This window comes from Glycine max, chromosome 11 (genome assembly GCF_000004515.6).
Source record: "Glycine max cultivar Williams 82 chromosome 11, Glycine_max_v4.0, whole genome shotgun sequence".
Lineage (NCBI taxonomy): Eukaryota > Viridiplantae > Streptophyta > Magnoliopsida > Fabales > Fabaceae > Glycine > Glycine max.
In genome coordinates this window covers 38998478-39014117 of record NC_038247.2, presented here as the reverse complement: position 1 = coordinate 39014117, position 15640 = coordinate 38998478, and the positions used below count along the sequence as shown (strand labels likewise).

Below are 15640 nucleotides of genomic sequence, written 5' to 3'. Positions count from 1 at the left end.
AGTTAAGTATCACATTTAGCTTCTGCTATTGATGGACAAGTTTCATGGTTTTCGCCTTTATTAATTATTAATCATCATATAACTTTTAATTGATTTATTTCTGACTTTTTTTATAATGTATTTTGCTTTGACGTAATATACACCTGTATTGTTCATCTCAAAAGTTAAAAGTGATTCGAACATCTTCCAACTTGTCCTCAACAATATCTTATAGAGGTCTTTAGTTTATATTTTTTTCCCTATAAATACTGATGAGCAACAGCTAGGCAGAGGAAAGAAATCAAACTAGGTGAGGACGGATCCACCAAAAAATAGACCTAAAATAAATTTTACTTTAAATAAGAAAATTATATATTAGAGTTTTTTTATCAATAAATGTGACTTTTTCTAATAAATGTCACATTTTTTCTTTATAAAAAGTATAAGAAAATATATTTTTATTATTGAGTTTGAAACTTATGTCTTAATTGTTTTACCTTTGAATTAGTTATGAAATATAATGACACCAATCTTTTTACCTATCAATAACATATAACATTGACAAAGACCTGTTATAAGATCATTTGTTTAAGTTTATTAGTTAAAATAAATGGTTATTTTAATTAAATAAGGAACTTTCTGTTTGTTTAGTGTGTTGGTTTAAATTATTTCTTTTTGAAAAAAATAATTTTTTATTTATTTTAAGAAACAAATCATACTTGTTTCTTAAAAAAATATTTATATATATAAAACTTATTTTAAAGTTGTTTGTTTTAAGTTTAAACAAACTCGCACATAATTACTTTGTACTTAATCACTTTATTAAGGTTTTTTTTATACCAAAAACTATTTTATAAAATAAAGTTTATTTCAAATTTGTTTCGAAATTTAGTAATAACAAAGGCGTTGTCTATATCCATGTCCTGAGGCACGGATTCCGGGTCCAAACACGATGGTTGAAACGACACACTAAAATGATAAAGTTAGTCGAAGCAATTAATTCCAACTCGTTCCAAATTAACCTAGTCAACGTGAGACCTGCTTAAATTCCATGTCATGAGGACCACTTTCACATAATTAATGATGTGCATGTTTAAAAATGAATGATTGCGATGATAGCTTTCCCATAATGGGGACCATTTTCATAATTTTCTCTGAGTTATAGTAGTACAGTGGATTAGGAGTATTTGTTTTCCTTGATCTATAGTTGAAATTAATTATCTTTGATGCTTATTAGATTGTTTTTTTTATTTAAAAATGTATGATTTTTATAAAAAATTATTGATCTCATACATTTAAATTCCTATTGTTTAAAACTTGAACAACTTTCTTTTTTTGCTGAATAAACATGATCAACAATTTAAGCAAAGTTTGCCAGGCCTAACTATTTTGAGTCATGCTAACAAGTACTTTGATAATTTAAGTAAAAAAAGTACTTTGATAATTGATAATATTAATAAAGGAATGAAAAAAAAATGTTATCTGTGATATATTAAATATAAAGACTAAAACTAACAAAATATTAAACTTTCTACATTAACATCAATTTCAAGCGTTATCACGTTCAGTGTTACATTAGTGCTAATTGGTTAGAATCTTGTTGGCACAATTATTTATTAAACGTTCAATATATTAAGTAATATTTAAGGTTATTGCTTAACAAATATTTAATGAAACTAATTTTTTTTATATTTAAATTAAAATAACCTTATTTAATATCTTGATTTTTAATACTTACACCACTAATAATGGATTAAATAAGGAAAAAAATAGAAAGCTAAAATATTAAAAGATATGGGAAGAGATAATATTATTTATGTAACATAAACTCTTTAATTTTTTATATTTAAGATTTAAAATTTTACTTTTACATAAAATATTTATAAATTAAATTGACTAAATTATTTTAAACAATTTTCTTATTTAGCTCGCTAAATTGCTAAAACATTAAACTTGAAATTTTTTTCTCTTTAAAACTTAACCTCATATTTTATAAAACTTAAAATTTTATTTTTATAATGAATCTCTAAATTTTAAACTATTAAAATAATTTTCATGTGCTAATTCCATTATAAATATTAAGATTAAATCAATTGTTTAAAAATTTTGAGTAAAAAGAATTGATAATAAAATTAAATTTACTCAACTAACGAGTTTGGCTGAGTAAATGTTAGTTTCTCACTATGTGATAAATAAAAACTTGAATTTTTACTAAAATGTACGTTTATATTTAATGTTCAAACAGCGTCTCTAACATAGAATGCACGTGGAAAAGCAAATTTACTAAAATAATTAAAATGTCAATTAAAAGAAGTAAAAGTAAAGTTAAACCTATTCATAATTTTATGGACAAGGTGAAGTTAACGTGATGAGTTAATTAGCAAGGGAGGATCATTTGGAAGTTTCACCTTGACCGTTGATGAAGGGAAAGACGCAACACAAACGCATCATCCCTAAAATTAAGGATTGGTGGGACTATGATTCGTGGCTGATATTTGTGGTTTAAAGCACAATAATGTGGTCTGGTTTTGTACCCACATTTCAAAATATATAAAGACAAATCTTTCGTACTCCTATGTGGACACATTCGCTGCCATTAAAAATATTCACTTCACTGTTTGAGCCAAATCTTTCCTCTTTCAACTCCGCTAATATCCCCACAAATTAGTTTGAAAAAGTTTATTGTATAGTTGGTGCAGATATTATTTTATCTAAGATTTGTATTTAAATTGAAAAATATGTACTAACTGATTTTGGAGTCGATCATATGTAGTTGTCAATAATAATAAAAAGTCAATCACACAAACTTTCATTGCCCAGATATTGAAGAGTTAAGTCACTAAACAATTAATTTTATCAATTATTATTTTAAAAGCATTAATGTATGTTTGATTACACCTAAATTTGAAAAAATATATTTTTTTAAATTACATTTTTTTATGAGAGACAATTATATTTAAATCGTATATGAGTGTTACGATTGACAAAATAATTATAATTGATTATGTGTTGAATAATAATAATTACTATCTGTTTTTAAAATGTCTTTCAACAATTTTAAAGAAATAAACAGTGATTTTTCAAGATAAGTTAAATTAAAAATTATTAGTATATAATATAACTATCCTAGGAATACATCACGTACAGATGATGTAAAATGCAACTAACTAATTAACTTTACAGCATTAGTTTGACAATTTTTTGCACTCGTGTATACCCAAACTCTCTCGGTGGCATGATTTCATAACTTAGTTTGCAGTTACACCAATGATGATATTAAAGAGTCATGCAGTTTTTTAAACAGTTTTCTTGATAGTAAAAAAAGAAAAATAGAGTTCTGATTCTTCTAATGAAATAATAATAATAATAAAAATAACAATATCACATATTATATATATGTGTGTGTTTTGCAAATGTGCAATAATCAAAGTAACGTAACACCACTATCTAGTTAGTATTTACAGTGATCCAAGACTGACTAGACAGGAACACTAACAAATCGTTAAATTTTCTAAAAATTAGAACTACTGTTAGTTTATTATTGTTAATTGATTAGGTTGCGTTACATTAATATTGTCTTGCTATTATGATAACATTAACAAAGTTGGCTTTTTCACTACTAAAAAAACATTATCTATATAAGTTATTTTTAACATATTACGTCGATTACGCGACGTCGTTATAACGCATGTCGTAAAAAATTAATGAGTTTACGACGATGGTTCGTGACAACTGTCTTAGACTGTATTATATATTCTAAGACGGTCCAAACACCAAGACTGTCTCATAATGTAATACATTCTAAGATAGTTGTGTTACGGAGACACAAATCATCTTAGAATGTACCAAGACGATCGTATTACGGAGACCGTCCTATAATATAATGTAGTATATTTTAAGACGGTCGTACCTCAAGATTGTCTTAAAATTTTAAGACAGTCTCGTGTTACGACCGTCTTAGAATATAATACTTTTTAAAGCAGTTATCTGTAGAACTATCTTAAGAAGTTTATTTTTTTAAAATCTCATTTGTTTTTATTGAGGCCAATTCATTAAGCCTAAATAAAGCATTGCAATTTTGTATATAAAGTAGAGTGAAACACATCAAAATAAAGTATTTTCACAAAAAATGTTCTAAGGCAAGTAAACCATTGTGACTATCACTAACAAGTAAGTGTTGCGAGCTGGGCCAAACATGTTTGTACCGATCACTTGAAAATTTTGCCATTTTATCGTAGATGACATAGGCATATTGATATCTTAAGAGCTTCAACAATGAACGCAAAAGACAAGAAAAATATTTGTAAGAAAATGAAACTTGTAAAGAAAATTTCAAATATGAAAAGCTGCAAACATAAAAAATTCAGAAAACTTCATATATGAAAAAAACAATTGGTTGACCAGTAATAAGAAAAAATTGAATCTTTTTAAAAATTTAGTTTATTTATTCTATGGTTGTACTTATCATGACTAATACTAAGTCATATTTTAATTTTTTTTATCTTAGATATGTCTTAAGAAAAAGTAGTTTATTATGAACTATATAATAAAAAATTTAATATAGTTTTGTGGTAAGTAGTTTATTACGACTTTGTCATCCCGTACACAGATCAAAGATAGACAAACGTCATCATTGTGTTTGACTTTATTATAAAAATGACATTGTCCATCATTTTAAGATGATTCTTTAGAACTGTCTTAGAATCAACGATGTAAATCATGACTTTTTTAGTAGTGTTTAAAAGATAATTATAATTTATAAAAAAAAAATTATTTGAGTGTGTTGAATTGTTTTAAATAAATATCTTCAATTATTTTATGTGGAACTTTATATGATGATATAATGATGGTGTTTAAATTTTTTAAATCCATTAAAAATATAAATGTTTTATTAATATCTAAACATTAATTATAGTTAAATTTAATCAATGGATAGGATCTCGAACATTTTAAACACTATGAGAAACTTAACTAGACTTGTCAAGAACATTACTTCACCACGACAATACTTGATAAATAAATCGTATAACAGCTCATAAGAAATGGCTTAATCAAAAACCCAAAAATTGTACGTGAGTTTTAATACAACCAGCACATGAATCTGCTCATTTTTTTAATTGAATCCACAAGTTTCCATGTGACGGTGTAGACAAATTTTGCCCACCCTAGCACGTTGGATTGCAAAGCATGGACGATTTATGAATGTGTTAACATTAGTCCCAGTTAAACAAGATTACAATTAACCATGAGTAGATATTTTTCTATCCATTATGAGTGTACTCAACATCTTAAAAAAGTAGTTGTCGGATAGATCCTGAAGATTTTGGTTTTTTTTCAAAAGATAAAAGCAATGAAAGGGACAATTTTGTCACCGGGCAACTATTGTGACATATGACAGGTTTGCTACGCGACAAACAAGGAGGTCGGCAAATGTCGGCCGGTGAAGCGGGAGGGAGAGATAAACAACATTAATTGCATTCTTAGAAGCCAAAATTTGTCCCCATGTTATTTTAATTTCCTAACAATGTTTTTAATCACTTATGTTATTGATATAAAATATGTATACACTTTTTTGATAATTAATTTTCAGAAAAAAAATTATTTTTATTTTTTATTTTTAAAAAAGTGAATTAGATCTAGAAACTATGAGAGAGACCAGACATGCTAAAAAAATTGATTTTTTCCAAAAATATTTATAGATTGTCAACTAATAAATATTATGTTAGACAAAACTAATAAAAAATTAATTATAAATAAAAAAATTAATTGATAGTTGAAAGCTGATAACGGAAAATTAAAAAATTAATTTATTAAGTTTTAAATATTTGATAAAACTATATGTTAAAAAATATAAAATAATATAAAAATAATAAAATCATAATTTATTTTTAAAAAGTAATTAATAAATTTGATAAATATATTAAGAATAAAAATAAAAAAAATAAAAAACTAAAATTTTTCTCATTTAAATACATCATTAATTTTTGTAATTCAATGTTTTTTTTTTCTTTTCATTGTAATTTTTTTATTTTTAGTCATTATAAATTATGATTATTTGATTTTTTTTCATTATAAACACTATTTAAAGTATTATAAAAACAAAATAAAAAATAATTAGAACTTACTAAGACTAAAAAAGAAAAAAATTATATGAATAGAAGAAATATTAAATATCGGATATAAAAATATTTAAACCTTTGAATTATATATTTTCCACTATCAAAACTCAAATACGAAATACTCCATTATCTAAATAATAATTATCAGTATCTTATGGTAAGTAATAATTGACTAAAGACATTTTAAAAATGAAAATTTCCATGATTTGTTACCGCTCCCGAACACGGCAAAGCACAGCACAGCTATCTCTCTCACATTGCAATTTGGCATTGCTCTTTCTTTCCCTTTGTCCCCTCTGTCCTCGTGCGCTTCCTCCCTGCAATTCGCTCTTCGGTTCGGACCTCAATACCTGTCTCTCTCAACCAAACCTTACAGATCTTCTTCCCAACCATCATTTTTTTTTCACGAAGCGGCGTTTTTATTGGCCATAAATCACATGATTCATTTCATTGCATTTCTTCTCTCCTCTTCTCCTGGTGCGTCTTCCAAACCCTAATAGTCCCTCATTTCATATTCTTCTTCTCAACTTCAATGTTTCGCTTCGCATTTTGAATCATATTTCTTACTTTCTTTTCTTAGACCAGATTAAGTTAAAAATGATTGATGTATTTTTCGATTTATATTGCCCAAGGTGACATGATGCCTCGGTGTTTGTCAATTTGAGTGAAGATCTTCATCTTAGCTCGCAATCTTGTTTTGTGTTTTTTTTGGGGGGGGGAATTATGAAGCTGTTAAATTGACGTTCTCTTGGGTTAAATTTGCACGTTCTGAATTCGTTTTTCAATCAACGTTTCTCCTTTCAATGGTAGAATGTCCAAATTGATTTGGTTACTTTTTCCAATTTTGTATTAATCTTTGGTTGTTCAGTCTATTATGAAATTTTTTGTTGTTGGTAGTACATTGTTTTTGTGGATGTCATTTGGACAAATTCTTGTGGTCTATTTGGATGGAGAGAAATTGCTGAAAACAGAAAGTGATAGTTTTTTGCTTGTTTAAAATTTAAGGGTTTAGCAAATCTAATTCCTCACTGATTTGACTTTATTTTGGTTACTTTTTTTTTTTTTTCCGGATTGTGCTCATTGCATAAATAAAATGCTTATTCGTATAAACCATTTTTTTTTTTATAAAAAAATTGTTTATAAGAAAGATAGCGTCAAATTATATGGTTTGCATATGAAACAAGATTGAAGTAGTCCCTCTAACTGTTATAATATTAAACTGACTAATATGTTCAACTTGCTACCTACTTTCGTAGTGGAATGTTTCGTTAGTTGGTTGCAGCGGTTTAGGCTGATTTTTTTTTATACATTCTATAAACTGGCTGTAGCATTCATTTTCACCCTACTTTACTAACTTTATTTCTTTCTTCTTTTTGATCCTGCTTAATACTTTATACAGTTGAGGTTAGTTAGCACCTAAGAATACAGACTGAATGTGAATAATGGATGTTGTTGAGGCTGAAGAAAGTTTTTTTGCAGCAAGCGATGCCAAGGTATGATGATACATCTTTAATTATTGCGAGAGCTGTTTTGAAATTCTAATGCTTTTATGTAGTAAGTCAGTACCGTGTAAAAAAAATACTCAGAATATTTTGGCTAAGGTATAACTAAGGAGACAAATTGCATTTATATTAGTCTTTTTTTTTTTTTGTGGTCTAAGCACTGTTTGTAGCACATTTGAAAGATTTTCTTTTATGTATGTGACTTGTCACTGTTTTTGTTTAAGATTTTTTTTAATTGGTGGCCAAACTATAAAAAAAGAGTAAATATTTTGTATTCTTCTTCTCGCCACTTTTTATGGCCATTGTTTCACATTCTGTTGCAAGTTTTTTTTTTTTTTTAGTTAATTCTGTGGATGTAATCTATCATCTAACCAATATATATCTTTTTTTTAAGCAGTTACATGGAGAAATGTGCAAGTGTCTTTTTGCAATATATTGCAAGATATTGTCATTATTTCCTTCTTTAGAAGCTGCTAGGCCTAGGAGCAAATCTGGAATTCAGGCATTATGTTCATTGCATGTAGCCTTAGAAAAGGCAAAGAATGTTCTTCAGCACTGCTCAGAGTGTAGTAAACTTTACTTGGTACGATTATTATTGTACAACTTTATTTTTATTCTCTGATTTGGTTGCCTGGAGAGGTGGATTTAATTTACTTTAACACTTATTACATTTTATTTTATGTTGCTTCATAAGGTTATTTGACTGTAATACATTTTGTAGAGTATCTTACATATAACTTCACTTATAACGCAGGCTATAACTGGGGATTCTGTTCTGCTAAAATTTGAGAAGGCTAAATGTGCTCTCGAGGACAGTCTTAAACGGGTGGAAGATATTGTTCCTCAATCTATTGGTTGTCAGGTGCGGAATTTCAACAATATGGATGTACACCACTTTTTTCAAGTTTGATTTCCCCCCATTTGATTCTAGGTTCATGATCCTACATTCCTGCTCTATTATTTAAACACTTTTACTCAGTCTTGCTAATTGCTTTTTGAATATCTAGCAAGGGAGAGCCTATTTTATAAGTTTCATGTATTCTTTACATAATAATTCATAGCCATGTTATTTGCAATATTTTGAATTCAGCTTTCTTAGCACTTTGACACTTTTATGTAAATGCTCATGCACAGTGATACTTTTTTTATGTCATCATTGTCAATACTTAATTTGTTCATAATTTGATTTTTTTTAAACGGCATCTGTTCAGATTGAGGAAATTGTGAAAGAACTTGCAAGTACGGTATTTGCACTTGACCCATCAGAGAAGCAAGTTGGGGATGATTTAATTGCATTGCTTCAGCAGGGAAGAAAGTTTAGTGACTCTAATGATAGTAATGAACTTGAATGTTTTCATCTGGCTGCTACTAGACTTGGAATCACTTCTTCAAGAACAGCTCTTACAGAAAGAAGAGCTCTAAAAAAACTCATAGAAAGGGCTCGTGCTGAGGAAGACAAGCGGAAAGAATCAATTATTGCTTTTCTTTTACACCTTATGAGGAAATATTCCAAGTTATTTAGAAGTGAGTTCTCTGATGATAATGATTCTCAGGGTTCTCAACCTTGTTCTCCCACTGTTCAGAGATCTCTTGAGGATGGCATTCCCGGTGGTCATTGTCATGCCTTTGACAGACAGCTTTCAAAACTTAGTTCCTTTAATTTTAAGCCAAATAATAGGAAATCAGGGCAGATGCTCCTTCCGCCAGAAGAGTTAAGGTGCCCAATATCTCTGCAACTTATGAGTGATCCTGTTATAATTGCTTCTGGGCAAACATATGAAAGGATTTGTATAGAGAAATGGTTCAGAGATGGGCACAACACCTGCCCAAAGACTCAACAGAAACTTTCACATCTTTGTTTGACTCCTAATTACTGTGTTAAGGGTCTTGTGGCTAGTTGGTGTGAACAGAATGGAGTTCCTATTCCTGAAGGCCCTCCTGAATCTCTTGATTTTAACTACTGGAGGTTGGCATTATCAGACACTGAATCCACAAATTCAAGATCCGTAAACAGTGTCAGCTCTTGCAAGTTGAAGGGTGTCAAAGTTGTTCCTGTAGAAGAGAGTGGTATCTCAGAGCAAACAGGGGGAAATGCAACTGAAAGTTTTTCTGCACAAGAGGAAGATAATGAACGGTATCTTAGTTTTCTTAAAGTCTTGACAGAAGGAAACAATTGGAAGAGGAAGTGTAGAGTGGTTGAACAGTTGAGGCTGTTGCTGCGGGATGATGAGGAAGCCAGGATTTTTATGGGCACCAATGGATTTGTTGAAGCACTTATGCAGTTTCTGCAATCAGCTGTGCTTGAAGCGAATGTGATGGCTCTTGAAAATGGAGCTATGGCTCTGTTCAACTTGGCTGTGAATAACAATAGGTGTGTATTAAATTGTAATGTAAAACTGATTTTCATATGATTACAAAATTATAATAGTTATTGTTATTTGAAAATTGACACCTTTCATTTATCCAATGCCATAGTCACTTTGTTATCTTGTGGTTAAAAGTATCTTCAGTCTCACAATGATTAACTTCTACTCATCCTCTAGCTCTGAAAGAGCCTTACCCATATATCAGCTGCTGTCGTTTTTGGTTGGCCTCCTGTATTTTGGAAAAAATATAGTGGCATTGGTCCAGCAAATCCTTTTAAACTTTATTTGGAAAATGAATTACAGAATCATTTTCTCTGGTTTGTTGAAGCATCTTGTATGATGTATTCCCAAAAGAAAATTGCTCGTAGTAGAAAAACACAGAAGACATGCATAGTGCACAAGTGGATGTTGAAAATTGATACTGTCCTTGTTGAATTACACCCTTTAGTTAGTATGTTGCAATGAAGTTTGTTGAAGAAATAATAGAATTGATGTTCCATTAACTCTTTCTGAATTGGCTCAATGACTACCTTTTGTCTTTGTTTTTCATTTCTTCTGCAAATCATCGTTAACCCAAGCTTGATCCCTTTTTCTTTTTTCAACAGAAATAAGGAAATTATGATAGCAACAGGAATCTTGTCGTTGTTGGAGGAAATGATTTCAAAAACTAGTTCCTATGGTTGTGCAGTTGCCCTGTATCTGAATCTTTCTTGCCTCGATGAAGCCAAGCATGTGATTGGCACAAGTCAGGCTGTCCAGTTCCTAATCCAGATTCTTCAAGACAAGACAGAAGTGCAGTGCAAGATAGATTCCCTCCATGCACTCTATAACCTTTCTACTGTGCCCTCCAATATTCCAAACCTCCTTTCATCTGGCATCATTTGTAGCCTACAATCCCTTCTTGTAGGCCAGGGTGATTGCATGTGGACAGAAAAATGCATAGCTGTTTTGATAAATTTGGCGGTTTCTCATGTGGGAAGAGAGAAATTGATGTTGGCTCCTGGACTTATAAGTGCCTTGGCTTCCACTCTAGACACTGGTGAGCCCATAGAGCAGGAGCAAGCTGCTTCTTGTCTCCTAATTTTGTGTAACAGGAGTGAGGAATGTTGTGAGATGGTCCTGCAAGAAGGGGTTATACCTGCATTGGTGTCAATATCGGTGAATGGGACCTCGAGAGGAAGAGAGAAGGCTCAGAAGCTCTTGATGGTCTTCCGAGAGCAGCGACAACAAGACCATTCACCTGTTAAGACTGATCAACGTGAATCCGAAAGTAGTGATTTGTCTATGCCTCCTCCTGAAACCAAACTGCTATCTAAATCAATATCTAGAAGAAAGGTGGGGAAAGCTTTCAGCTTTCTCTGGAAAAGCAAGAGCTATTCTGTTTACCAGTGTTAAGTTTCATGTAAATTTCTGTTTGATTCTTAATTTTTCTGGCCCTGCTTTTCACCCTCTCACCCGTTTTCACGGGTGCTGCTTACTTTTTGGTTCCCAAAGAAGAGATGTACAGTCATGTGTAATTTATGGATGTTGATTACCTGTCCCTTCCCCCTTCGTATACCAATCTCTCATAAATGTTTTTTTTTTGGGTGGGGGGAGGGGTGTTTGCATTTCTACGAGCTTAAAGTGTTAGATTTCCCTCGGTGAATTCTGTCTTAGGGTTTAGGAAGTTTCCTCGGTGAAATAACCAGTATCTTTGCTAGATTCTGTTGCATGTTGTTAGTGTGCCAGCTGATTTTAATTTTCTAACTACCAAAAGAATTTTATTTTTTTGTTTGGAGACAGAAAGCCTAACACAACTGAAATGTTTATTGTGAGAAACTGTATTTATAAGTAACTTTTATTGTTTCGGAAAAATGCATATTAGTACCTTAATATGATAAGTGATGGTGTATAGGTAGTTTTGCCCATACTTTCTTTTCTTTTTTAATATGAGACATCCCAGTTTGATTTTTTAGTAAAAATAATTATTGATTAAGTTTTATTTAATTCTTAATTTGAATTTCAGATTAGTCATTATCCTTATCTTCTGATTAACTAAAGGGTTAAGATCAAAATAATATGGCACGTATAAGTAGCATTTGATAGCGCAAGAGCAAACTAGTTAACGTAATGGCTTGACTTGGTTATATCACAGAGCTGTTTAGCATCATTATCAGCGGAAACGAACAATGTGTACTAATGGTGTCAATTTGTCAAGGATTTCAACATATAGGCTGGGCGATGGTATTGTCTATAATTTACTAGCCGAGAAATATGATCAAATATATATCTGTTATTTAGTATTTTTTGACAAACACTCTGTTATTTAGTACTATTTGAAACATCAATTAATTCCCAACCAATAATAATGCTGTGCGGTTAAAATCAACATTTCCGGACACGGACATAGACTTTAAACGATAAAAAAACATCAGCTAAAGTTCACTGCTGTTTCGGAAAATTCACTTGGAAAAAGAAAATACTGCGTGGCATATTTGTGACGCTATTAGTGCAACATTTTACAGTTAACCTATTCCTCGAATAAGCTACAAATTGCCCGGATATGAAAAGTGTAAGGAACAAAGGGTGTTAAATTTTGATAATTTTAAAGAAAATACAACAACTTCACAAAAGACAAGGAACAAAGGTGAAGGCCAAAGAACCGATTCCTTATCAGGAGAGAACAATAGCATTCCAATATTCACACTGTTGAAGAACTTTGTCCACAATTTATTGCGGTTGCGGGGTCCAACCAATTTGGTTGAAGGTTCTATCATTACGTGTTTTTCAAAATGCGACATGCATCTTCATCAACATCTCATGTTGCACAGTTGGTGTATTATTCGACAATCTTTAGTGAGAGCCACCCACCATTACCCAATCTTGAAATCACTGCTTGATTCTGAACAAGTTTCACACACTCGATCAAACTGTCAACTCACAAAATGCATCTATGATCTATCTAATAAGCAACAGCTCAAACTAATTATAGAGTGAGTGAACATTTTTTAATGAAATTAATTTTGAAGTGAATCATGTTTTGAAGTTTTTATTCTAAAAAACAAATTAGTAGTAAAATCAATATATATTTTTTTTATCCAACACAAACGATATTTAAGGTTATTTCACCTCAAAATTAATTATAAAATGAGAATCAATTCTTCAACTTAGACAGTACATGAATATTTACTTAAAATTACGTTAACTATATATTTTTACATGATTTTGGACGATTCTAAACTAAACATACGCCATCATGAATATTGAATAACACTAATGTCAATACTTTACGGCCACAAAGAGATCTCAGCCAAAACAGACAAAAAAAATCAGACTTTTTTTTTTGAAAGAAAAACACTTAATTACCATTGATTTATGAAAGAATTTATTAATTGGCAGAATGAGAGGGTAGAAAGAAAAAGTTGAAAAAAAAAGTATCAGATTCGGTTGTCTAGTGCTGAATTTTATGCCAGAAATCAACCAAAAGAACAGATGAAAAGGATGGAGGAAGTGCCTAACAAGTCCAAGCTCCAAGCTCAAAAGACAAGAGCAATATACTGTTAATTATTCTTTTGCTTAATTTATGCAGCAGTGTACCTGGTTTGGCTTTAGCTTGCGGTTCAAGTGATGCCACAGCCAGAAAAATCGCTCGGTAACAACCTTCCAATAATTCGTAGGTTTTGCTGATTCCAATAAAATTAATGACTTCTGAATTTCAATACTGACTGTATTAGTTTTCTTACAAAAGTGATGTTTAAATTAGACTTGATATTTAATAAGTTGGTGGTTGTTACTTGTAATTGTTTTAGTATATAGTAACTGCATGCTTGGGACTCCAATTTTAAATTGAAAGGAGTTACCTCAACTTGAACAAGTATGCACCTATATCATTGCATGTTGCAATCGCGCTGTTCAGTAGAAAAATTGTTATAATTCCTTGTAGCTAAATTTTCTCATCATGTGTTACTTCAAAGTTAAAACTGTTTCTTTGTTGCAGGTATTCCAGGAGACGGTAGATGTTTGTTTAGATCTGTGGTTTATGGTGCATGTCTAAGATCAGGGGAACCATCTCCAAGTCTTAGCAGGCAAAAAGAACTCGCAGATGAACTCAGAGCCAAGGTACTCTTTTCTTCCCCATCTATATATATATATTATCAGCAAGGATCTCCCATGTAATTAATGAATTCTAGTTTGGCATACTTATTGTTCAAAGAATTTAGTGTGATGTTACTATATGGTGGACCATCAGCAACATTTGTGCAAATAGATCATACTAATTAATTTCCATCTCAAATTATGTGAACATAGATCCTTTTGTTAAGTAGGTTATTTCATAATTTTGATCCATTATTTGAACCCGAATTGTGGGAAAACATTAAATCTTATTTTGCAGGTTGTGGATGAATTCATCAAGAGGAGGGTAGACACTGAGTGGTAAGTTATCTAGAAGAAGGAGGTAGTTTTGATTACAAATTTATAACATGTGATTTGTATCATCTGTATTAATCTCCTCATCTAAAAGTCATAAAGATCCCAGTTGGCCGGTTTATTTAAATTTTTTTGAAGGAAAATCCCCTACATATTTTTTATGAACCTAGGGTATCTAACCGTGAGATAAGGATTAATCTCTCAAAATACTAAAATTTATTTAATTAAGCGACTAATCTCTCTTAATATATGTTTTTCTTCCCTACACGCAAACTTGGAGATTAAATCCCTGATCATGCTGACATATTCTCATTATATATATGTCTTCACTTGTAGTAGTGCATTTTGAAGTTGAAACCTGAAACATTAATAGTATTTAGTTCATAACGCACAGGTTTCTAGAAGGTGACTTTGATACCTATACAGTACAGATGCGAAAGCCTCACATATGGGGAGGAGAACCTGAACTTCTCATGTCCTCACATGTCTTACAGTTAAGTGTATATATTATTTTCATTTGCAAAACTTTTCAGTTTGCATGCATATATGATTTGCCTAAAGTTAATTAAGATGGCCGGCACTTGTGTATTAGTTAATTGATTTCTTTTAAGAGGCATAAGTATAATTTGTTCGTTCCAAATAATTAATTATTTTCTCAAAATGATTCCATGCATAATCATAGATAGCGTGACAAAATATATTAAATGTAAATGTTATTTCTAATGACGTACGATATATCTTATGGTTCTAGGATGCCTATAACGGTGCTCATGCAGGATAAGAGTTCGAGTAACCTTAAAGTTATTGCAGAATACGGTCAGGAGTATGGGAAGGATAACCCTATTCGAGTGATCTATCATGGTTATGGCCACTACGATGCATTATTGAAGAGTTCCTTCCACTAGTTATTATATGTATGCAGTCCTAATTAACTATCTTGAATAGTGTTGTTGATGCTCTTTGCAATAACTGTAGAGCTTGACAATATTGTGCACATATATGATTGATCTGATTGAGTCCTTGAACTAGCCAATGACATTAGTGCTTCAATTAGATGCGTATATGATAATTCAAACTTGGTGCGACTGCTCCTCCTTTTATTTCTTAAAACATATTTTATTTTACTTAATTTGTAGCTATATATAATATTCAAGTTAGTTCAAAGTACATATCTTAGAACGTGAATAAGCTAATTAATATTTATAGTCATAGACCAAGAGAATACCTAGTTCAAAGATGAATGTTTACTTGAATTCATTAATATCTT

General features: G+C 30.8%; 2 protein-coding genes across 6 annotated transcripts; both read left to right on the top strand.

Annotated features, from left to right (window-relative positions):
* Nucleotides 1-6299: 6299 nt before the first annotated feature.
* Nucleotides 6300-11507, top strand: LOC100804344 (U-box domain-containing protein 45). 2 transcript variants are annotated; one of them, XM_003538512.5, is made up of 6 exons: nucleotides 6301-6575; nucleotides 7498-7591; nucleotides 7998-8183; nucleotides 8355-8462; nucleotides 8812-9971; nucleotides 10572-11507. In XM_003538512.5, the coding sequence occupies exons 2-6, from the start codon at nucleotides 7541-7543 to the stop codon at nucleotides 11359-11361; spliced, it is 2295 nt and encodes a 764-aa protein (XP_003538560.1). In that variant the 5' UTR covers nucleotides 6301-6575; nucleotides 7498-7540; the 3' UTR covers nucleotides 11362-11507. The 2 variants fall into 2 exon arrangements, with proteins under 2 accessions (XP_040862889.1, XP_003538560.1); XM_041006955.1 differs by having other exon boundaries at nucleotides 6300-6575; nucleotides 7498-8183.
* Nucleotides 11508-13220: 1713 nt separating this feature from the next.
* Nucleotides 13221-15448, top strand: LOC100792132 (OVARIAN TUMOR DOMAIN-containing deubiquitinating enzyme 4). Of its 4 annotated transcripts, none has more exons than XM_006591398.3 (5): nucleotides 13221-13597; nucleotides 13943-14064; nucleotides 14339-14379; nucleotides 14768-14866; nucleotides 15125-15448. In XM_006591398.3, the coding sequence occupies exons 1-5, from the start codon at nucleotides 13573-13575 to the stop codon at nucleotides 15276-15278; spliced, it is 441 nt and encodes a 146-aa protein (XP_006591461.1). In that variant the 5' UTR covers nucleotides 13221-13572; the 3' UTR covers nucleotides 15279-15448. The 4 variants fall into 4 exon arrangements, with proteins under 4 accessions (XP_006591461.1, XP_006591462.1, XP_040862901.1 ...); XM_006591399.4 differs by having other exon boundaries at nucleotides 13299-13618; nucleotides 15150-15448; XM_041006967.1 differs by having other exon boundaries at nucleotides 13323-13597; nucleotides 15150-15448.
* The last annotated feature ends 192 nt before the right edge of the window (nucleotides 15449-15640 follow it).

Excerpts from the sequence above, each read along its gene's own strand:
- LOC100804344 (XM_041006955.1), top strand. The coding sequence starts at position 7,896 with ATGGCCATTGTTTCACATTCTGTTGCAAGTTTTTTTTTTTTTTTAGTT. Across the intron at positions 8,184-8,354 it reads AGTGTAGTAAACTTTACTTG|GCTATAACTGGGGATTCTGT; the intron begins GTACGATTATTA and ends CTTATAACGCAG. Across the intron at positions 8,463-8,811 it reads CTCAATCTATTGGTTGTCAG|ATTGAGGAAATTGTGAAAGA; the intron begins GTGCGGAATTTC and ends GCATCTGTTCAG.
- LOC100792132 (XM_006591397.3), top strand. The coding sequence starts at position 13,573 with ATGCCACAGCCAGAAAAATCGCTCGGTAACAACCTTCCAATAATTC. Across the intron at positions 14,065-14,338 it reads CAGATGAACTCAGAGCCAAG|GTTGTGGATGAATTCATCAA; the intron begins GTACTCTTTTCT and ends CTTATTTTGCAG. Across the intron at positions 14,380-14,767 it reads AGGAGGGTAGACACTGAGTG|GTTTCTAGAAGGTGACTTTG; the intron begins GTAAGTTATCTA and ends CATAACGCACAG.